Raw genomic sequence first — 24,664 nt, forward strand, 5'->3', positions numbered from 1 at the left:
GATGATCATATAGCTGCATCCCTGCTGCCCGACAGAAAAAACCTACGGGAGGAATACGCCAGCGATCGCTATACAGGTGGGGGTGTACATCAACAGCGCCATCTGTCAAGTAGGTACTCAAGTACTCGATGTCAACAAAGAACCAATTTTCCCTCTGTCGTGCCACAGGCAAGACCTACTAAATACGCCGTCCCTAACTGGATTTGTTTTCACAACGATTTGGTGAAGTACACTATTCCAGTTTTGAGCTTTCGCTATGCAGGGGTTTTATCTTCATTTCAAAACTTGAACTCGTTTTGGATAGATTTAATTATGGTGACGAAGAGAGTATGGACTCGAAGAGAGTATGGACTCTCTTTCACTTTTAAATGGCCGACCCTTCCCTTAGACGGAAGTGTGTTTAGGTTTTTGGTAATTTTGCTTAATAAGTCCAACGGCCTAGGTGTAGCCACTGGGTCAGTTCGGACTCGCTGCAGTCATCCGACGACTGCACACCTCCCAAGAGAGGCAAGGTGGTACCGCAACAGGCAGTAACTCCGTCTGTTGCCGCACCAGCTGTTTTAGACCCTCAGTCACAACGGACAGTAGTCCGTTTGTTGCCGTCTTTTGTAGACCCTAGTGGTCCATGCTGCAGACTACGCAGTCTCAGCTTGCTTCCTTCATGCAGGAGTATCGTGCTGAGAAGGTTGACACTGCACCTGTTAACCTACAACCTGCCACGGTTGTGCGCTCAGCAGATACTGCGGCTGCCTGCTCCCACACTCCACCTGTGAGAGCTCCACCACCGATGCGCAGTCGACCCTGCCAGACGCATGTTCATGCTGCACCCTCCGTTGACATGCGTGAGCTACCGCATCAGCAGTGGGAAGGTGCTGTAGAGCTGCCGTGTTTTGACGCAATGCGGCATGCTCCGCAACCCACGGCAGTCCCTCCCATGCACCAGCACTCCGCTTTTGTTGTTGCCAGCTCCCACACTCCGACTGCGGAGAAGGTTGACGATGCACCCGTTGGCCTACAGCCTGCCACGGTTGTGCGCCCAGCATGGCTGCCTGCTCCCACTCTCTTGTTGTGAGAGCTCCTCCACCCATGCGCAGTCGACCCTGCCAGACGCATGCTGACTCCCACAGACACACGGAGCACTCCGTTGCCGTGCGTGAGCTACCACAAGCTGCCGTGTTTTGACACGGTGTGTCAGCCTCCGCAACACACTGTGGTTACCGCCACTCGCCCGCAGCAGACTAGTCAGTCAGGAGTTGAGGCTTCCCCACACAGCTTTGGTTGTTGCCAACTCACAGACTGTCAAGCAGTTACATGACGTTGCCTTCTGGTCTGCTACTATGCACCAGTGCTGTATGTCCTCACGCATCTGTTGTGGTTGACAGTTCAGTTTTTGACAGTTCACAGACTGTCAGGCAGTTACATATCGTTGCCTTCTGGTCTGCTGCTTATGCACCAGTGAAACCCTCACTGAGATAACCTAGCTTTTCTCGGACATGGTTCCTGTAGATGAGAAAGTGCTGTTCTCCCTCCTTCTGATATTCCCTTGAGGACTCTGTCATTTGGAGAGGAGCCTTAAGCTGCTTAGCCTCCTATGGACTTTAATTAAAGCATAACATGCTTCCAGGGATGGTACATGGTTCCGCTTCAGTCGCTAACCCCGTCTGTTGCCACACCTGCTCCCATAGACCTTGGGCTTTGTTGCAAGACATGCAGTCCAAGCTTAGTCCTGGATAGAGGATTTTTTACGGAGAAGAACCTTCTAGCCAACAACCTTCCCACCGGTTGGTTGTACGCCCTGTTGACGCTGAGGTATCCACCTCACGTCCGCCAGTTGAGATGGTTCCTCCACCGGTGCGACCCAGTGTGGGTTGCCAGTCGCACGTTGACGTTAAGCGACTCTCGGAGGTGGTTGTGGACGTTCAGTGTGTCACTAGAAAGACGTTCAACAACCAGCAGAGGTGACTTGTTGTGACGCAGTGCGGCAACCTCAGCAACCCGATAAGGGGTTGTCTGCACAACCCAGACAGTCTAGACAGTTTCGGGTTGTCGCTGTACTTCCTCGCGTCCCCATGGTTGACAGTTCACAGACTGTGCAGCAGTACCATGATCTTGTGTCCGGCTCCGTCACGCATCCACCAGTGCGACCGGATTCAGCGAGTCAGACGTTGCCCTCTCCGTTACCGTTTCCTCATCAGTTTCGGATGAGGAACCCTCTGATGAGGACATGGCTGAACAAGACTTCAACCCCCAGCCCTGCTATCCATCCAGAAGATGCTGAAGAAGGAACACGGCCCTGTCAGGCTGTGAATGAGTCTGGATAGGACACTGTCATCCGTGGTTCAATTGGTGTCACTTGGAAGACTACTCCTTCGTCCTCTTCGGTATCATCTAGCTCTTCACTGGAAAAGGACAAGACGCTAGAAGCGGTTTCGATCCCGGTTTCCGGAAGATAAGTCTGGTCTGACTTGATGTAAGGACTTTATTAACCTTTGAAAGGGTCTTCCCCTGACTGTTCAGACTCCCAACCACGTTCTCTTCTCAGACGCATCGGACGTAGGCTGGGGTGCGACCTTAGGCGGTAGGGAATGCCCGGGATTATGGAACTCGAGTCAAAGGACAAAGCATTTCAACTGCAAGAAGCTTCTGGCAGTAAGTCTGACCTGGAAAAGCTTCAGGTCTCTCCTTCAAGGCAAAGTAGTGGAGGTGAACACGATCAACTCCCTGCTTTGATGTACATCTCCTAGCAAGGAGGGACCTACTCTCTGACATGGTACGAGTTCGCAAGTGACCTCCTCTCCTGTTCAACAGGTCTAGACTTTTCACTAGTAACGAGTTTCATCCAAGGCGACTTGAATGTCTTAGCAGATTGTCTCAGTAGGAAGGGACAATAATTCCAACATATTGGACCCTCCACAAGGATGTATGCAAGAGACTTTGGGTCACCTGGGGCCAGCCAACCATAGATCTCTTCGCAACCTCGATGTCCAAGAGGCTCTCAATACTTTGCTCACCTATCCCGGACCCAGCAGTAGTTCTTATAGATGCCTTTCTACTAGATTGGTCTCATCTAGATCTATATGCATTCCCTCCGTTCTAGATTGTCAACAAGGTACTGCAGAAGTTCCCCTCTCACGAAGGGACAAAGTTGACTCTAGTTACTTCCCTCTGGCCCGAGAGAGAATAACTTACCGAGGTACTTCGATGGCTAGTAGACGTTCCCAGAACTCTTCCCCTAAGGGTGGGCCTGCTACGTCTGCCACGCGTAAGAAGGTACTCCAAGGCCTCCACGCTCTTCGTCTCACTGCCTTCAGAGTATCAAAAGACTCTCGAGAACTAGAGGTTTTTCGAAGGAGGCAACCAGAGCGATTGCTAGAGCAAGGAGAACATCCACCCTTAGAGTCTACCAATCGAAGTGGGAAATCTTCCGAAACTGGTGCAAGTCAGTATCTGTATCCTCGACCAGTACCTCTGTAACTCGAATAGCTGACTTCCTCTTATATCTGGGGAAAGAGCGATCTCTTTCAGCTCCCACTATCAAGGGTTACAGAAGCATGTTGGCATCAGTCTTCCGTCACAGAGGCTTAGATCTTTCCAACAATAAAGATCTACAGGACCTCCTTAAGTCTTTTGAGACCACGAAGGAGCGTCGTTTGGTTACACCTGGTTGGAATTTAGACGTGGTTCTAAGATTCCTTATGTCAGACAGGTTCGAACCACTTCAATCAGCCTCCCTGAAAGATCTCACCTTTAAGACTCTTTTCCTGATCTGCTTAACCACAGCTAAAAGAGTCAGTGAGATTCATGCCTTCAGCAAGAACATCGGATTCTCATCCGAAACGGCTACTTGTTCTACATCTTGGTTTTCTAGCCAAACACGAGCTGCCTTCTCAGCCTTGACCAATATCGTTCGATATTCCAAACTTATCGTATGGTTGGAAATGAACTAGAAAGAGTATTATGTCCTGTAAGAGCTCTTAAGTTCTATTTTAAAACCTTTACGAGGCCCGTCTGAAGCTTTATGGTGTTCAGTTAAGAATCCATCTTTGCCTATGTCAGAGAATTCTTTATCCTATTTTTATCAGACTGTTAATACGAGAAGCTCATTCCCTTCTGAATGAGGAAGGCCAAGCTTGGCTGAAGGTAAGGACACACGAAGTTAGAGCTGTCACAACTTCCGTGGCCTTTAAACAAAATAGATCTCTGCAAAATATATTCGACGCAACCTAATGGAAAAGCAAATCAGTGTTCGCGTCTTTTATCTTAAGAATGTCCAGTCTCTTTACGAGAACTGCTACACTCTGGGACCATTCGTAGCAACGAGTGCAGTAGTGATGGGGGCTCCACCACTACAATTCCCTAATTCCAGAACCTTTTTAATCTTTCTCTTGGAATAATTTTGGGTTGTCCGGAAGGCTAAGAAGCCTTTCGCATCCTACTTGATTTGGCGGGTGGTCAAAATCATTTCTTGAGAAGCGCCTAGATTACAGGTTTTGATGAGGACCTTTAGTATGGGTTGCAACCCTTCATACTTCAGCTCCTAGGAGTCGCTCAGCATCCTATGAGGATCGCGAGGCTCAGTAAGGAAGACGTACTTAAAAAGGCAGAGTAATTTTTCAAGTCGTCTTCCTTACCAGGTACTTATTTATTTTATGCGTGTTATTTTGAATAACTGCTAAAATGAAATACGGAATACTTAGCCCATAATGTCAACTTGTAATGCTGGTCTCTACCCACCCCCCTGGGTGTGAATCAGCTATATGATCATCGGGTAAGTTTGATATTGAAAAATGTTATTTTCCTTAGTAAAATAAATTTTTTAATATACTTACCCGATGATCATAAATTAAAGGACCCACCCTTCCTCCCCAATAGAGAACCAGTGGGACAGAGGAGAAAATTGGTTCTTTGTTGACATCGAGTACTTGAGTACCTACTTGACAGATGGCGCTGTTGATGTACACCCCCACCTGTATAGCGATCGCTGGCGTATTCCTCCCGTAGGTTTTTTCTGTCGGGCAGCAGGGATGCAGCTATATGATCATCGGGTAAGTATATCCAAAAATTTATTTTACTAAGGAAAATAACATTTTCCTATGTGTACTTTTGTAAACAAACTATGTTTCACAGTCTTTATGAAACCTTGATTCATAAGAATACATATTTAAGACAATGAAATGATCGTAAGATATCAGTGTATGCTAAGAAAAAAAAGTCAATGCAGAAAGAGAAAAGGCCACTACTTTGATAACCTTAGGGGGCCATTATTTAGCCATTTCATGTATGATGAGGAATAGTAATGGAGCTGTTGACCAGTGCTTCTATTTTGTCAATATGTCCTTTATACTTGGTTTACAATGAAAGATTGCCTCAGCACCAGAGTACAGTATTAATTTTAATTTAAGATTGGATGAATAATGATAGTGCTGTATTCTCATGCTAGCAAATTGTATATTACACTTACATGTCTATGTTGTCTTTCTAATTTTGTGTTTACTATATAAGTGCTATTGTAGCCTGTTGGGTCTATACAAGACACAGACCTCAGTATTTATGATATACAGTATACTACAGTATAGTTCCTGAATTTACATAAGATGAAAGCTGAGTAATCTGGCTATATAATCATTATGGTCTGTATAGTAACTGATACATTCAAGATGTATGCAGAGGCAATTACATTTTGAATTAGGGCTGATCAAGTAACATGCAAAAGATGCATCTTCTCTTCTGAATATTCTGTTTTCAAGAATGACCATTATAAATGTTACAAATACAGAACTCGACCCAATGACGTGTTGAAACATGCCTCTTGTGTATTTTGGAGTGCTATGGTGAAGTAAATTGGCAAAATATACTCTTTTCCAAGTCCATAGATACCAAAGGAAGGGTCACTTAAGGATCTCTGAAACGTCATTCTTCTCTAGCTAGCTGAGGTAGCTGATATTGAGGTGTTATATGAGGACTCTGTCATTGTAGGTACAGTAGTAAGTGGGGCAAGGCATTACCCTCCCATTGTGATACATAAGTACTGACCAGACAGTTTTATGTAAAATGTTTCTCTAGGTACAACTTTTATTTGCCAAGGCATGTATCAAATAGTCTGGAATTATTTCAATGAATTTTACCCAATGCTCATCATGTTTACCTCCTTCAAGCTACAGATTTTGTATACTAATTTTTACAGATTTTTTACACTAAATAAAATAATTTATAAAGAACTATTTCCTTCCATATATTTCATAAGTCTTATGTTATTGGTTTCACAACGCCACATTCTTTACACCTTCACACATCTTTCGATGAAAAAATGATACTGATTACACTCTTTTAAGTTTGCAAGTGTTCACTGGCTATTTGTTTTCATGAAAATGGTAAAGGGTCTTTTATAACAGTTATTTATAGCTGTTCTAGGTGAAAGATAATTTAGAAATAATATAGTCTTTGTGACATTGCCTTCCACTGTCATGGGTTTGAGTTCTCTGCTTAATATACTTTTAAGCACACTTTTCTGTCAGTTTTTGCAAACTGCATGTTGAGCAGACATAAATGACCAAAAATGCTTGTTGGTTTATCAAGAAGCTGACTTTTCTTTAATTTTTATCTTTATTTTTAAAACCATTGCTTATTACCACTCTTAAATATAGTCATGTTTATGCTTTTATTGCAATACTTTTCTTCATCGTGAATAATGTGTTCTTTACTTTTAATTTTTCTGTACTTCACTGGAGACCCCTTTTGGACTCCCAGGCTTTTTAGCATTCAACTTTTTCAACTATGGTTATAGCTTGGCTTCTAATAATGATAATAATAAATAAAACCAATGCTTATAAAGTTTCTTCATTGTATAGTATATTCAGTTCTTGTTATCATCGTTGGATTTTGCTGTTTTGATTAGAAATACCATTCCATGTTATAATTCTGAGTTGTTTTTGATTCTTATTATCACAATCTTGTTATAAAGTTCACAAGCTTAGAAAAATTGAGATAAAAAGGCTTTTACAGGTTTGAAAAAATATAGGTTATTCTAATTCCCTATGAATGTATGTTATTTTGTTGGCAGTTAAGAGGCCAGCTCTCTTAAAATTTCAGTGTTTTGGTTAATTAAAGAATGTAGGAACAGCTGTCGAGACTCCACATCTTTTCATCCTCAATTATTAGCCATGGCCATTGTCATTGAATTTTCCATTATTATTACATTATTTAGTCATACCTACAGTCTTGGTCTGGATCTTGATGATGGTTGTAATTTTCCTGGTCATTAGAGATAACCAAGTTACTAAACTAAAACGGTTTTATAGTTTACACTCCCTTGTTGTGACGAAGTAACATAACAGGACTGTGAAAACCATTGTGGGCATGTATTATGTATATTATATGTATAAATTTATATTTGTTAAACATTGAAGTACTGGTGTTTTTAGGCATTGATGACTAAGTATAGATTGGCAGTTGCTCGTCTTGTAGCAACACATTTATTTTCTCTGATAAATCTTGCAAGACCAAATGGTCTTGAAATATATTTCCTCTTGATAAGCATTATTTATGACTGTTGTTATAAATGTGTTTTATTATGTTACACAAAATACATCCAGATATATCGTGCAGTTCTGATTTTTATCAATTCTGAATATGCATTAATGATTATTTTTCAATATTTAACTTAGCCGGTGATTATAATAGCGGCAACTCTGTTGCTCGACAGAAAAACTCTAAGGAAAAAATTCGCCAGCGATCGCTACACAGGTAGGGGGTGTACTTCAACAGCGCCATCTGTCGTCCAGATACCCAGTACTCATTGTAAACAAAGAACTCAATTTTCTCTCTGTCGTGCTACCGGCAAGACCTACTAATTCGCTGTTGCTAACTGGATTTGTTTTCACAACTATTTGGTGAAGTACACTATTCTAGTTTTGAGCTTTCGCTGTGCAGGCTTTCTCTTCAAAAATCCTTGCATTCCTTTTTTGATTACGGATTATTTGTTGATGACTTTGGATAGTTTTTGAATTCCCCTTTGACCAATTCAAAATGGCTGACCCTTCACAAGTCCCAAAATTTAGGAAGTGTAATGCTAGGGACTGTTCAAGGCGTCTTCCGAAGGCCTCTATCGACCCTCACACTGTTTGTTCCAGTTGTCGGGATAAAACCTGTCAATTGGAAGATCGATGTGAGGAGTGCGTTGGGCTTTCGGAATTCGATTTTATCGAATTCCAAAAGTATACACGTAGGCTAGAGAGAGATAGAGTTAGGAGAAGTTCCTCTCGTTCTATTGACATTTCCTCTCCTCATGCCCCACAACCTATTCCTTCCCCTGTAGTGGTTGCTCCTAATCCCCCTTCTGGCACTCAGGAACCTTCGATGGCTGATATGATGCGTGCCATCCAAGCTCTGGGTGAGAGAGTTGAGTCCCTGGCTAGTGACCGTAACCAGCTCATGGCGGACGTCAAGGAGCTGAAGTGTAAAAGTGCAGTGGGAAGTGGTAAAGTGAGTGATAGTGTTGTGGATAGTGTTGCGCTTGAGGGTTCGTCTGTTCGTGCCTGTCGTCCTCCTAGTCCGGGACCTCTTGCAAGCTCCCAAGTCCAGGGGAGAAGCAATGTCGTACGACCAATGGGTTCGAGAGGCTTTAATCAGCGAACAGACGTTCCCTCCGTGGTATCGGGTGCATCTTCCCAAGATCGCCCCTGCCGCACAAAGACGAGAGAGCCCATTTATTCCTCGTCTTCGGAAGGTGTTTCTCGCAAGAAACAATGGACCAAGGTCTCACGACCATTAAAACGCAAGTCGGTCCCTTCCGCGCAAGTCCAACGGCCCAGCTGTAGCCACTGGGTACTGCCTCAGACAGTTACACCGTCTGTCGCCGCACCTGCTCCTGCAGACCCTAAGTGGTCTTTGCTGCAAGACATGCAGTCCCAATTAACGTCTCTGATGCAGGACTTGCGTGCGGAGAAGGTTGCTGCCGCTCCAGCTAGTGCAGCCTCTTGCTTACAACCACCCACACGCTCGGTTGTGCGTCCTGTGGACGCTGAGGCGACCTTCTTGCGCACTCCAGTTGAGAGAGTTCCGCCACCCATGCGTTCCAGTGTGCCCTGCCAGCCGCATGTTGACGTTCAGCGACGCACGGAGCCTTCCGTTGACGTTCGTGAGGTACAACAACTGTCAGAGTTGTTTTGTTTTGACGCGGTGCGTCAACCTCCGCAACCCAGTGTGGTTGCCACTGCTCACCCACATCAGGCTAGACAGTCTGGAGTAGACGCTGTGCTTCCCCGCGCTGCTATGGTTGTTGCCAGCTCACAGACTGGGCAACAGTTCTATGACGTTGCGTCCGGCTCAGTCACGCATGCACCCGTGCGACCGGACTCAGCTAACCAGCCGTTACCTACTCCATTGCCGCTTCCTCCTCAATACTCGGATGAGGGACTTTCTGATGATGATGGTGCTGCACACATAGATGAACCACATTCAGAGCTGGACGAGCCTAAGTCTACGCAACCCTCTTTGGACTTTAGGAAGGTTTTGGCACTGTTCAAAGAGATGTTTCCGGACCAGTTTGTGTCTGTGGCTCCGCGCTCTCCTCCGTCAGAGTTTGTTTTAGGTATGCCGTCATCCTCGCCTGCCTTTACTAGACTCGTCCTCGCACGCTCGTCCAAGAGAGCTTTACGAGTGATAGGAGAATGGATGCAGTCCAAAAAGAGTCTAGGGAAGACAGCCTTTACGTTTCCCCCTGCTAGACTCTCTTCTAGATCGAGCGTCTGGTATGCCACGGGAGAAGTTCTCGGCTTGGGAGTTCCTGCCTCTGCCCAGGGCGACTTCTCAAGTCTTGTAGACTCTCCCCGCCGGCTAGCCATGAGACGCTCTAAGATATGTTGGTCATCTTCGGACCTGGACCACCTTTTTGAAAGGTATATTTAGAGCCTTCGAGGTCTTCAACTTTTTAGACTGGTGTCTGGGAGCTCTAAGCAGAAAGATCTCTCCGACAGAGAAGGAGACTTCCTTGCTCATCATGTCCTGCATGGACAAGGCCGTACGTGACGGATCTAATGAGCTTGCTGCATCTTTCGTGTCCGGAGTCCTCAAGAAGCGTGAGAACCTTTGCTCTTTCCTGTCAGCTGGAGTTACACCTTGCCAAAGATCCGAACTTCTGTTTGCTCCTCTTTCCAAGTGCCTCTTTCCAGAGGACCTGATTAAGGAGATTGCTGCTTCTTTGATACAGAAGGATAATCACGATCTTGTTGCGTCCTCTGCTCGCAAAGCCACCCCTTTGCCTACCCTGTCAGCTAGACCAAGGATGGACACTCCAGCGTCCCGGTTTATTCCGCCCTTTCGTGGCAGAGCCTCCAGCAGAGGAGGTGCTCGTGCCGAAGGGAGACGTGGAAAGAAGAAAGGAACCAAGTCCTTTAAGGGCAGAGTCTGACTGCCAGCTTCTTCAGACAGCAGTGGGAGCCAGACTCAAGAACTTCTGGCAGACCTGGGAGAAGAGAGGCGCAGATGCACAATCTGTGAAGTTGCTCAGAGAAGGGTACAAGATCCCGTTTGTACGAAAACCCCCTCTAGCAACGTCTCCCATCGATCTCTCTCCCAGGTACAGAGAGGAAGACAAGAGACGAGCATTGAAACAGGAGGTGTATCTCTTACTAGAAAAGGGAGCGGTAGTCAAAGTCCGGGACCATCAATCCCCGGGCTTCTACAACCGTCTCTTCTTGGTGTCAAAGAAGACAGGAGGGTGGAGGCCGGTGCTAGACGTCAGTGTGCTGAATGTCTTTGTCACAAAGCAGACGTTCTCCATGGAGACCACAAAGTCCGTTCTAGCAGCGGTCAGAAGGGAAGACTGGATGGTCTCTTTAGACCTAAGGGACGCATACTTCCACGTCCCCATCCACCCAGACTCCCAACCTTTTCTGAGATTTGTTTACGAGAAGGTTGTCTACCAGTTTCAAGCCCTGTGCTTTGGCCTAAGCACAGCTCCTCTTGTGTTTACGAGGCTGATGAGGAATGTAGCCAAATTCCTTCATTTAGCGGACATCCGAGCCTCCCTCTATTTGGACGACTGGCTTCTAAGAGCTTCTTCCAGTCGTCGCTGTCTGAAGGATCTAAAGTGGACTCTAGATCTGACCAAGGAATTGGGTCTCCTTGTCAATTTGTAAAAGTCTCAAGTGGTCCCATCCCAAACTATTGTGTATTTAGGGATGGAGATTCACAGTCTAGCTTTTCGGGCTTTTCCGTCGGCCCCCAGAACAAGCCAAGCCCAGTTATGCATCCAGAACATGATGAAGAAGGAACGATGTTCAGTCAGGCAGTGGATGAGTCTGATAGAGACCCTATCATCCCTGGAACAGTTCGTGTCGTTAGGAAGGCTACACCTCCGTCCTCTTCAATATCACCTAGCTTTTTACTGGAAAAAGGACAAGACGCTAGAAGCGGTCTCGATCCCCATTTCCGAGAAGATGAAGTCTTGCCTGACATGGTGGAAGGACAGTATCAGCCTCAGAGAGGGTCTGCCCCTGGCTGTTCAGACTCCCAACCACGTTCTCTTCTCGGACGCATCGGACATAAACTGGGGCGCGACATTAGACGGTCGGGAATGCTCGGGAATTTGGAACTCGAGTCAAAGGACAATGCATATCAACTGCAAGGAGCTACTGGCAGTTCATCTGGCCTTGAAAAGCTTCAAGTCTCTCCTTCAAGGCAAAGTGGTGGAGGTGAACTCGGACAACACCACGGCTTTGGCGTACATCTCCAAGCAAGGAGGGACCCACTCTATGACGTTGTACGAGATCGCAAGGGACCTCCTCACCTGGTCAAAAGGTCAAAACATTTCGCTAGTAACGAGGTTCATCCAAGGCAACTTGAATGTCATGGCAGATTGTCTCAGTCGGAAGGGACAAATCATTCCAACAGAATGGACCCTCCACAAGGATGTATGCAAGAGACTTTGGGCCACATGGGGCCAGCCAACCATAGATCTCTTCGCAACCTCGATGACCAAGAGGCTCCCAATATATTGCTCACCAATCCCGGACCCAGCAGCAGTTCATATAGATGCCTTTCTCCTAGATTGGTCACATCTAGACCTATATGCATTCCCTCCGTTCAAGATTGTCAACAAGGTACTGCAGAAGTTCGCCTCTCACGAAGGGACAAGGTTGACGTTAGTTGCTCCCCTCAGGCCCGCGAGAGAATGGTTCACCGAGGTACTTCGATGGCTAGTGGACGTTCCCAGAACTCTTCCTCTAAGGGTGGACCTTCTACGTCAGCCACACGTAAAGAAGGTACACCAAGGCCTCCCCGCTCTTCGTCTGACTGCCTTCAGACTATCGAAAGACTCTCGAGAGCTAGAGGCTTTTCGAAGGAGGCAGCCAGGGCGATTGCTAGAGCAAGGAGGACATCCACCCTTAGAGTCTACCAATCGAAGTGGGAAGTCTTCCGAAACTGGTGCAAGTCAGTATCTGTATCCTCGACCAGTACCTCTGTAACTCAAATAGCTGACTTCCTTTTATATCTGAGGAAAGAACGATCTCTTTCAGCTCCCACTATCAAGGGTTACAGAAGCATGTTGGCATCAGTCTTCCGTCACAGAGGCTTAGATCTTTCCAACAATAAAGATCTACAGGACCTCCTTAAGTCTTTTGAGACCACGAAGGAGCGTCGTTTGGTTACACCTGGTTGGAATTTAGACGTGGTACTAAGATTCCTCATGTCAGAAAGGTTCGAGCCGCTACAATCAGCCTCCCTTAAAGATCTCACCTTAAAGACACTTTTCCTGGTATGCTTAGCCACAGCTAAAAGAGTCAACTGAATGATAATTTACGAGAGAGAGAGAGAGAGAGATTATAACATGTATATTCAGACTTTTAAAACCTTCCCTTTACGTAGTACTGTTAACAAACTACCCTTTAATCTACAGAACACTTAGTGAGATTCACGCCTTCAGCAAGAACATCGGATTTTCATCTGAAACGGCTACATGTTCTCTACAACTTGGTTTTCTAGCCAAAAACGAGCTACCTTCTCGCCCTTGGCCAAAATCGTTCGATATTCCAAGCTTATCGAATATGGTTGGAAATGAACTAGAAAGAGTCTTGTGCCCTGTGAGAGCTCTTAAGTTCTATTTAAGACGAACTAAACCTTTACGAGGCCAGTCAGAAGCTTTATGGTGTTCAGTTAAGAAACCATCTTTGCCTATGTCAAAGAATGCTTTATCCTATTTTATCAGACTGTTAATACGAGAAGCTCATTCACATCTGAGTGAGGAAGACCAAGCTTTGCTGAAGGTAAGGACACATGAAGTTAGAGCTGTCGCTACTTCCGTGGCCTTTAAACAAAATAGATCTCTGCGAAGTATAATGGACGCAACCTATTGGAGAAGCAAGTCAGTGTTCGCGTCTTTTTATCTTAAAGATGTCCAGTCTCTTTACGAGGACTGCTACACTCTGGGACCATTCGTAGCAGCGAGTGCAGTAGTGGGTGAGGGCTCAACCACTACAATTCCCTAATTCCATAACCTTTTTAATCTTTCTCTTGAAATGTTTTTATTGTTGTTTTTGGGTTGTCCGGAAGGCTAAGAAGCCTTTCGCATCCTGGTTGATTTGGCGGGTGGTCAAAGTCTTTTCTTGAGAAGCGCCTAGATTAGAGGTTTTGATGAGGTCCTGTTGTATGGGTTGCAACCCTTGATACTTCAGATCCTAGGGGTCGCTCAGCATCCTAAGAGGATCGCGAGGCTCCGTAAGGAAGACGTACTTAATTGTTCAAGTCGACTTCCTTACCAGGTACCTATTTATTTTGTTTTTGTTATTTTGATAACTTCTAAAATGAAATAAAAATTCTTAGCTCATAATGATGTAAACATAATTTGCTGGTCTCTACCCACCCCCCTGGGTGTGAATCGGCTATTATAATCACCGGCTAAGTTAAATATTGAAAAATGTTGTTTTGATAATAAAATAAATTTTTGCATATACTTACCCGGTGATTATAAATTAAAGGACCCTCCCTTCCTCCCCAATAGAGACGCAGTGGACCGAGGAGAAAATTGAGTTCTTTGTTTACAATGAGTACTGGGTATCTGGACGACAGATGGCGCTGTTGAAGTACACCCCCTACCTGTGTAGCGATCGCTGGCGAATTTTTTCCTTAGAGTTTTTCTGTCGAGCAACAGAGTTGCAGCTATTATAATCACCGGGTAAGTATATTCAAAAATTTATTTTATTATCAAAATAACATTTTAATCCTACACCACGTATTATTTGTAAGTTGAAAATTTTAAGAAAAATGTATAGCGTTTGATTTTCTGTTATTTCAATATAGGTGCTCAAGATGAAACTTACTCCTTATATGCTTACTGCGCAGTATTTGGTCAATGGGGTACGGCCAAAGAATGGGAGAAGACCCTGTCGCCATCCATTTCCTTTTACCAACATACTTCCCATTTCCTTAAGGAATCACGTTTCTGGGAAGAGTGATAAACAACAAAGTAAGTTGAACTTTTAATTCTTGCTATTTCTTTTTATAGTAATTACTTGTGTAGAATATGTCATTAAAACATCTGCAGTGTGTACAGTGATTGAGCAGCATGTGGAAGGTAACTGAATGATCACAGTCAAACTATAGCCCTTCTAAAGACAGTTATTTTTGCTTGAGAAACATTGTGTCCTCATGATAGTAATCCAGCTGATTTATGAAAATTTTGCTAATCATACTTTGGTATTGAAATTGTGTCATAAGTTTTGCCAACCATTGCATGAATTGGCTATGAATAAAAATATTCAAAGAATAACTACTGTCACGGGGCAATGAGAAATCAACGATTTAATCCAAGGAGATGGGAGGCGAGGGCTCTTACTATATTGACAATTTATCACATTATTGTGTCTTCAAGATGCCAAACTGTCATCTTGCTGGATAAGCCTATGATGCTAAAGTGGTTGGCGGGAAAAATTGTCCAATGACCTTTGATTTATTTAGAATATTCTTGCCAGTGAATGCTCATTTGTTCCGTAACCGAAATACAAACCACGCTATTTACAAAGGGTTTACTTTTAGCGCAGCTGAAATGACGAGCCAATAGTTTTTAACGAGGGTAAATTACCCCCGCGCTAGTTAGCGGGGGGTGGGGAAGGGTAGCTTGCTACCCCTCCCCCCTCCACACACCGGTGACTTGCTTCACTTCACTTTTGGCTCGGCGGTGATCAGACGTGTCTGTTCATCGCCTTCGTGACAGCCTTTAATTTTCTTCTTTTCTTTACAGCTTGTGTGATTGGTTGGAAGTTGACCTTCAGTTATTTTCTTTTATTTAATATGCGGACATGCCCTGGAGTTGCCGGCCGTCCTTGTGGGACTTTCATGTCGGACGTGATTACGGATCCTCACACCCTCTGCCCTCAATGTCGGGGCCGACGGTGCGACCAGGATAACATGTGCCGTGAGTGTAGGGAGTGGTCTGCCTCCCAGTGGGAGAGGTTTGGCCGTCGGCGTAAGAAGAAGTCCAAGAGAGACCGTTCTCCTCCGGGGTTAGCCTTGAAGGAGGAAGGTTCTCGGGACTCTTCTTCCGCCGCCCAAACCTCCTCCGAAGCTCCCCCTCGTCCGCCTCCTAAGGAGAGTCGTCCGAGTGGGAGCGCAGGCCCTTGTTCTGTTTCCCTACCTTCGGTGGGGGGAGAGGGCGTCGCCTCCCATAGCGAGGCGGTTCCCCCTCCTCCTCCGGGGGAGGTTATTGATAATAATACTTTATCCAGTGATGATCTGTTGCAGATTTGGTCGTCCCTGGGGCTTAAGGGCTTGCCCTCCAGGGTCGCTCTTATTGACCTTGTCTCGTTGGGGGCCGCTGTTAAACAGTCGCCGGTGGTAGCGGAGGTAGACCCTCTGTCTATTGTCGACGTCGTGGTGACAGAGGCCTCCGACGTGGCTGGGCCTTCCGACGCAGGTGCTGTTGCTGGTGATGGTGCTCTAGGCTCTCCTCCTCCTTCCGTGCATCCTTCGAAGGGGGAAGTGAGTCCTTCGGTCTCGACGGCTGCCCAGCTTCCTTCTGAGGGAAGTGTTTTGAAGGAGACTCCCCTTCGGAGGACCGATGGTCCCGACGATCTCCCCCGAGGCCGCCTCCGCCGTAAGGCTCACCGCCCTCTACGCCACAAGGGCCTCCCTTCCCCTTACAGGGGGACTAAGAGGCGCCTTTTTGGGTCTTCGTCCTCCGGGGGGGACTCTCCTCGTCAGCCTCAACCGACTACTCCGCCCTCCTTGAACCTCTCTGCGGACCGCTCTCCATCTCCTGCCGGATCTTCGCCTTCTGGAGAACTCGTCACCCGACGGGCAACGGTCCCTTCGGGGCTAAGGGATTCTTCCCTTACGCGAGCAGGGCCAGCGCACAAGCGCTCTCCTGCTCGCCAGCGATCTCCTGCTCGTCGACGATCTCCTGCTCGCCAAGACTCTCCTGCTCGCCGACGCTCACCTGCTCGTCGGCTCTCTCCTGAGGTTCGCCCCCCTCGCCAGGGCTCTCCTGCTCGTCAGCTCTCTTCCGAGCGTCAGCGCTCATTTGAGGACCATCGCCCTGCGGTCTCTGACCACCCTTTAGTTCCTGCTGAACTCCCTGCTCACCATCCACCTGGTCCTGCGCGTGTGTCAGAAACACATGTTCGCCAACGCGCCAGCGATCTTCCCGTTCCTGCTCGTGAACCTATCCTCTCACAGGACACGCGTCGACCTTCTGCTCGCCAGCGATCACCAGCTCGCCAGCGATCACCAGCTCGCCAGCGATCACCAGCTCGCCAGCGATCACCAGTTCGCCAGCGATCACCTTCACATGCTGCCCGCCATCGCACGAACCTGCATGATCGCCCGCTTACGCATGCTGCTCCTCATCGCAATACCCTGAACGATCGCCCTCCTGCGGATGCTGATCACCATCGCACAACCCTGCACGATCGCCCGCTTACGCATGCTGCTCGCCATCGCACAACCCTGCACGATCGCCCGCTTTCGCATGCTGCTCCTCATCGCAATACCCTGAACGATCGCCCTCCTGCGGATGCTGATCACCATCGCACCCTTTCACGCGATCATTCACCTGCGCATGCTGCTCACCATCGCACAACCCTGCACGATCGCCCGCTAACGCATGCTGCTCCTCATCGCACAACCCTGAACGATCGCCTTCCTGCGGATGCTGATCACCATCGCACCCTTTCACGCGATCATTCACCTGCGCATGCTGCTCGCCATCGCACAACCCTGAACGATCGCCCGCTTACGCATGCTGCTCCTCATCGCACAACCCTGAACGATCGCCCTCTTGCGCGCAATCATTCACCTTCACATGCTGCTCGCCATCGCTTACCATCACGTGATCATTATCGCCAGCGATCTTCTTCACCTACGCGGCAGCACGATCCCTCGCCGTCGCGCCATCGCTTGCGTTCGTCGCCTCGGACACGTGTTCATTTACCTGCCCACCCTCACGCCCACTCGCCTGCGCGCCCGCGTGATCGCTCGCCTGCGCGCCCGCGCGATCGCTCGCCTGCGCGCCCGCGCGATCGCTCGCCTGCGCGCCCGCGCGACCGCTCGCCTGCGCGCCCGCGCGACCGCTCGCCTGCGCGCCCGCGCGACCACTCGCCTGTGCGCCCGCGCGATCACCCGCGCAACCATTCGCCTTTGCGCGACCGTTCACCCTCGCGCGACCATAGTTCGCGGCGAATTCCACAGCCGGTGGTAGCAGCAGGGACGCGTGCTCCTAGACGGCACTCGGGATCACCTCCATCCAAGCATAGGTTGGTATTGCAGGACGAGGACAGGTCATTACAGCATTCTTCCCCACCTTCTTTTCAGGCAGGTACCGTCGTGTCCACTCCAAAGGATCGCCCGATCCCTTTCACCTTAGCGAGGATTTCGGACTCTGTGTCCTTTGAGCAGCAGACTTGGTTTGGTCCGCTGGCACGGGCGTTAGTGAGGGTTATGAAACCAGCACTCGCCGGCCAGGGTAACAAACCAGCGGCTGTCTCTCCTACGCTGAAGAGAAAGAGAGGAGTGGACTTCGTGGTGACTTCCCCCAGGGCGAAGTTGGTTCCCAAGAGGTCGGTCTCGAGGGTCCCCTCTCCTGCACGAGTACTCTCTCCTTCTCCCGTGGACGAGGCCTTTCCGTCCTCAGGTGAGTCCAGTGGACCGGTAGTCTTCCCCCCGGCACCAGGGGGGGAGACTTCGCTTCAGGCAGGAGAATTGTCTCGTGAGGAAGGGGCCCCTCGAACCTCGTTGTTGGGATCCTGTATCCCTCCTAGGAGGGAGCCCAAGGATTCCAAGACCATCCCTAAATCCTCTGCAAGGATTCGACAGGAACCCATGACTACCCAGGGGAATGTCCACGTATCACCCCAGGAAGAGATTCCTGGGGCAGGAGACTTAGCTGCCAGCCCGCAGGGAGGAGAACAGCAAGAGTCCGAACATGCCTTCTGGCAGGTCCTAAGCCTGATAAGGCAACTTAACAGTCTTACGGATCCAGTCATCCCCCCCCGTGAAGGCAAAGACACAATTCTGGATGAAGTGTTCGACGTTCGGAAGGCCCCTAAGACCAGTGCAGCTCTGCCCTGGTCTCGGGGGCTGAAGAGTGCCAGAGCTAGGGCCAATGCTCAGCTCGCACTTCTTGCCTCCTCCAGTCGTTCCACTGCCGGGAACAAACTCATCCCTCCTCCTCGCCTTCAGCAGAGGAGGTATTTCGAGATCCTGGGTGAGCACAACCTCGCTCTTCCGCTCCATCACTCTGTGGAGGAGCTGGCGAAGGGAGTTCCCTTGGAGAAACTCTCTGCCCGGCAGGTGTCGTTCTCGGCGGCAGAGATCCTTAACCACGAGAAGGTCGCTAAGTGTGCCATGCAGGCCACTTCGTGGCTGGACTTCTGGTTAGGATCTCTGGGCATCCTATTGCGATCTGAGGACTTGTCCAAGGAGACCAATAGGAAGGCCCTAGAGACCTTCTTGCTCTCGGGCACCCGCTCCATCGAGTTCTTGGCGCACCAGGTTACCACCCTGTGGGCCAACTCGGTGTTGAAGCGTCGCGATGCTGTGTCCGAGAGATTCCATTCGAAGGTCCCCGCCGTAGATGTGTGTAGGCTCCGACATGCCTCCCTCCTGGGGGAGAGCCTGTTTGAGCCTCAAGACTTGGAGCGAACGGCTGAGAGGTGGAGGAAATCCAGCACGGACTCCCTCCTCCACAGGGCCCTTACAACTCGGCCCTATAAGCCTCCAGCCCCGCCACAACAGCAGCAACAGCCTCGTAAGGCTCCAAAACAGGCACCGGCAGCTAAGAAAGTGGTGTCTAAGCCCCAGCCCTTTCCAGCCAAGGTCAAGAGGGGTGGTAAGTCCTCCAGGGGAGGCAAGACTTCTAGGGGTGGCGGCCGCGGCCGCAAGCCCTAGGGGTGGCAGTCCCCCTGCGTGTCCACCTGTGGGGGGATGCCTTCAGCGTTGCGTCCGCAGGTGGCAACATCTCGGGGCCGATGCTTGGACGATCTCGGTGATCGGCCAAGGTTATCGCGTCCCGTTCACGTCATCTCAACCTCCCCTGACAGCGAATCCAGTGTCGTTGAGCTCCTATGCCATGGGATCGGCAAAGGGGCTGGCCCTTCAGGCCGAAGTCAAGACCATGTTCGAGAAGGGTGCTCTCCAGGAGGTCGTGGACGGCTCTCCAGGCTTCTTCAGTCGACTCTTTCTTGTAAAGAAGGCTACTGGAGACTGGAGACCCGTCATCGATCTCTCGGCTCTGAACAGGTTTGTCAAACAAACCCGGTTCAGCATGGAGACAGCAGACACAGTCAGACTTGCGGTGAGACCACAAGACTTCATGTGTACACTGGATCTAAAGGATGCGTACTTCCAGATCCCAATCCATCCGTCTTCCAGGAAGTACCTGAGATTCTACCTAGACAACAAGATCTACCAGTTCAAGGTGCTGTGTTTCGGTCTCTCCACAGCTCCTCAGGTGTTCACCAGAGTGTTCACCCTGATTTCGACTTGGGCGCACAGGAACGGCATTCGTCTCCTTCGTTACCTAGACGATTGGCTGATCCTAGCAGACTCGGAGTCGACCCTTCTTCGACACCGAGACAGGCTTCTAGATCTTTGCCAGGATCTGGGGATCGTGGTAAACCTCGAGAAGTCCTCTCTGCAGCCGTCCCAGCGACTGGTTTATCTAGGCATGCTAATAGACACCAATCTCCACAAAGCCTTTCCATCAGACGACCGGATAGCAAGGCTGAGGAGGGTGGCGGAACCTTTCCTCAGGCGAAAAGAACTCCCCGCCCAATCGTGGTTGCGTCTCTTGGGCCACCTATCCTCCCTGGCCCGTCTGGTTCCAAACAGCCGCCTCAGGATGAGATCCCTTCAATGGCGGCTCAAGTCCCGGTGGAATCAAGGATCCGATTCCCCGGACACTCTGATCCCAATGGGGTCTCTGGAACAGACGGACTTGCGGTGGTGGCTGGCCGACGAGAACCTGCGAAAGGGAGTGAGTCTTCTCGTCCTTCCCCCGGAATTGACTCTGTTTTCGGACGCGTCAAATGAAGGGTGGGGGGCGCACGTTCTGAACCAGAGGGCCTCAGGCCTTTGGTCAGAATCAGAAAAGTGCCTACACATCAACCTGCTAGAATTGAAGGCCGTCTTTCTGGCCCTTCAACAGTTCCAACGGTTCCTGGCGGGTCACTCCGTGGTGGTGATGAGCGACAACACCACGGTAGTGGCTTATATCAACAAGCAGGGAGGCACTTTTTCGCAACAGCTATCCCATCTTGCAGTAGAGACTCTGAGGTGGACCGAAACCCACTCGATAACACTATCAGCTCGCTTCATTCCTGGCAAGAGGAATGTGCTCGCCGACAGTCTGAGCAGGGCTTCGCAGATAGTGAGTACCGAGTGGTCTTTGGATCCTCAGATAGCCAACAAAGTCCTGACTTTGTGGGGTTCCCCGACGGTGGACTTGTTCGCGACAGCCTTGAACTTCAAGCTGCCCCTGTACTGCTCACCAGTCCCGGACCCCAAGGCACTCTGGCAAGATGCTTTCCAGCAACGGTGGGACAACATCGACGTGTACGCCTTCCCACCATTCTGTCTGATGAGAAGGGTGCTCAACAGGACCAGACTATCGGTCAACTGTTCCATGACTCTAGTAGCTCCGCTATGGCATCACGCGGAATGGTTTCCGGACCTTCTGCAACTCCTGACGGAACTCCCAAGGGAGCTTCCTCCACGACACGAGCTTCTCAGACAACCCCACTCCGGTGTCCCTCACAGGGCCGTAGCCTCGCTTCGGCTTCACGCCTGGAGACTATCCAGCGTCCCCTCGCGGAGAGAGGCTTTTCGCAACAGGTTGCGGAGAGAATGTCTCGGCACCTGCGAAGGTCCTCTGAGGGAGTCTACCAAGCGAAGTGGAGAGTCTTTTGTGGTTGGTGTCGTGGAAGGGGTATCTCTCCACTCGATGCCACTATTCCAGCAATAGCGGACTTCCTTGTGTATCTGCGAGAAGAAATGCGCCTTTCTGTCTCGGCAGTGAAAGGCTATCGCTCAGCCTTAAGCTTGGCCTTCAGATTGAAGGGCGTGGATATTTCTTCATCGCTAGAACTCTCTTTACTCATACGTAGCTATGAGCTTACCTGCCCCCAGTCGGAAGTGAGACCCCCTCCTTGGAACGTGGTTCGAGTTCTCAGGTCTCTCAAGAGACCTCCCTTTGAGCCATTACGCCAGGCCTCCGATCGCCACCTGTCTTGGAAGACGGCTTTCCTACTCGCCTTGGCCTCGGCCAAGCGAGTTAGTGAACTTCATGGTCTCTCGTACGACATCGCCCATTCAAGGGGATGGGGGGAGGTAACGTTCAGGTTCGTCCCTGAGTTTGTGGCCAAGACTCAGAATCCTGGAGTGCCGGATCCTCGGTTCGACTCTTTCAGGATCGCGAGTCTCCGTTCTGTAACAAACGACCCAGACCAGCTGCTACTATGCCCAGTGAGGTGTCTGAGGTACTACTTGAAGAGAACGGCTGCAGTCCGTCCTCATGTGCGAGCTTTGTTTGTGAGCACAGGCAGGACAAAGAGGAGGGTCACAAGGAACACCATCTCTGCTTGGATTCGAAGGGTTATCCACCATGCCCTGAATCCTGACCCTCCTCCGTCACGTCGCCCTCGGGCCCACGATGTCAGGGGTATTGCTACATCCCTGGCCTTCAAGAGAAACTTCTCTGTGACGCAGGTACTTCAAGCGGGGGTCTGGAAGCGTCAAACGACCTTCACAGCCCACTACCTGCAAGACGTGACCCACAGGAGCCTCGATACGTTCTCTATCGGCCCTGTGGTGGCTGCACAACAGCTGGTCTAACCTCAGGCTCCTTTTTGGACAAGTAGCAGTAGGTTGAGGGCGTTGTTACCCGGTCTTAGTCTGTGTGAATGAAAGAGTATGTCTGACCCTTACTTCTTTCTTCATTCTCCCCTCTCTTGGGGAAGCAGCATCCTGGTCCTCGCATAGCTGACCTCGACCTCTGCAGGTAACCCATGCTTCTTTGTGCTCCTAGTATTAAGCTTAATACTGTTGCGTCTCCCATACCCTGACGAGGTGGTATGGGGAACGTCCTATCCTAGAATTCCTATCTGAAGGTCTCAAGGTCAACTTCATAGGACGAGTCACACTCTCCTCCTCACACTACTTATGTAGGCCACTCGTTCCTAGCGATGCTAGGAACCTGTGAGGTACAGGGGCTCCCTCTCTCTAGTGCTGCTCACTAAGGGATCGAGCCCCCGGGCAAGCCGAAGTCAGTAAGGCTGGGGACTTTCCACCCTTCCTAAGGGGTAAGTCACCCTTTGTAAATAGCGTGGTTTGTATTTCGGTTACGGAACAAATGACAAATTCGAAGATAATTTGTATTTTTCCTAACCATACAAACCTTAGCTATTTACACATATGTGCCCGCCATCCCTGACCCCCAAGTCAAGTCCTACCTCTAAGTGAAGTGAAGCAAGTCACCGGTGTGTGGAGGGGGGAGGGGTAGCAAGCTACCCTTCCCCACCCCCCGCTAACTAGCGCGGGGGTAATTAACCCTCGTTAAAAACTATTGGCTCGTCATTTCAGCTGCGCTAAAAGTAAACCCTTTGTAAATAGCTAAGGTTTGTATGGTTAGGAAAAATACAAATTATCTTCGAATTTGTCATCTTTTTTCATATTTTGACATGCTTATAACATTTAGCCATCTTTTTAAAGATTAACAAAAGAAGTTCTGTTTAGTATACCATTCCATTAGAGATTTATTTTTATATAACTTGGTTTGAATTTTTGGTGTTTGGCCTGTCTTGACTTAATTTCTGGGCTCGAACCTGTGCCGCCCAGTGAATAAGCTCCATTTAAGCACTTATTCTTAGGTAATTTACTGCTAAATATACCAGAGAAAAAATGTAAAGGAGTGCTAGGTTAACTAGCTCGCTCACCTAATGGTGTCGGTATAAAATTGGGCGTATAATCCAGAGGTCCCGCACTATTTAGATTAATCCACGACAGAGAACCCCAATAGAGGAGAGCCGTTCAACCTCACTCGGTACTACTACAATGCATCCGCTCAGAACCCAACTCCGTTTAGCACGACTTGTGCAGTAACCCGCATTTTTCTTGTGCTCTCGATTTTTGGATATTTTCTAGTGAATTATGGCTTCTTCGTCGGTTTCCCAGGAGACACCGTCTAAGTTAAGTACCAAGCTGGGTTTTACTGTGTTTTGAGCAATCTAGATCGTTTAATATTTATATTATAGGAGTTATTCTCTTCGTTCATACCGATCTTGCTTGATTTCACTACAGTTGGTACTCCTGTTTTTGAGAGCTTTTAATTTTCACTTGCGGTGTTACTATGTGTATTATTTTTATTATCAAATATTATTTGTTATTGTGAATATTCATTATTTAGCGTTTAGAATCCTCGTGGTTCAATTTTTGGGCCGATATCATTTACGTATCGCTATGGCTGCCGACCGTGCTAAGGCGGCAATGTTATTTTAGCCATCAGGTGTGTCTTTTGTGATTTAATTATTTATGTTGCATGCCTTGCCCAAAAATTTTCAATGTGTTTATTCATATATTTAACGCTAGTATTATTATTATAATGAATATTTGTGCCATTACTCCGTTTGATCTGTCTGTTGGGGATCGTCAGTTGGTAGCCCTGCTGCCTCGTATCACGTGATCCTCCCCACGCTCCCCCTCTAGCTAGGTGGGAGGCTAGGCTTCTCCCCCCCCCTCCACTAAGGGACCGTTGCCTTCCCTCCTTTTAGAGGGGGTAGTTAAGTGTTTATGGACTTTGTCCTCCGGGTGGCCCGGCGGTTTAGTCTCTGTCTAGTCTGGTTGGCCACCGGTCAACAGAGTTGGATCCCGGTGCCCCCTATTTTATATTCACTTTTCATTCTGGCTTATGTTATACGAAACCCTCCGGGTTCGATTGGCAGTTCTTAGTTACAGTTCCGCCCCCCTATTATTTTATAACATTTCCTATGATGATTATATATGACAGATCACTACCCCGGAGTCTCTAAAAAGGAATTGGTATTGAATATACCTTTATTTCCCGGCCCGGGGTCTACCCCACCCCGGGAAATCAGACACTATGTGTCTTAATTCCTTGTTATTGCATCCTTTTTTATGCTCCCGGCTTGACCGGAATGGATGGCTATACTTTAGTTTC

General features: G+C 48.6%; 1 protein-coding gene across 1 annotated transcript in view; it reads left to right on the plus strand.

Moving 5' to 3' along the window:
- Positions 1-24,664, plus strand: part of LOC137634530 (RNA-binding protein 48-like) — a 55,243-nt gene that overhangs the window by 12,898 nt on the left and 17,681 nt on the right. Inside the window, exon 2 of the mRNA XM_068366981.1 lies at positions 14,299-14,464. Within this exon, the coding sequence (XP_068223082.1) occupies positions 14,308-14,464 (157 nt within the window). The 5' untranslated portion in view covers positions 14,299-14,307. The remainder of the gene's footprint in view (positions 1-14,298; positions 14,465-24,664) is intronic.

This window comes from Palaemon carinicauda, chromosome 44, assembly GCF_036898095.1.
Source record: "Palaemon carinicauda isolate YSFRI2023 chromosome 44, ASM3689809v2, whole genome shotgun sequence".
Taxonomy (NCBI): Eukaryota; Metazoa; Arthropoda; class Malacostraca; order Decapoda; family Palaemonidae; genus Palaemon; species Palaemon carinicauda.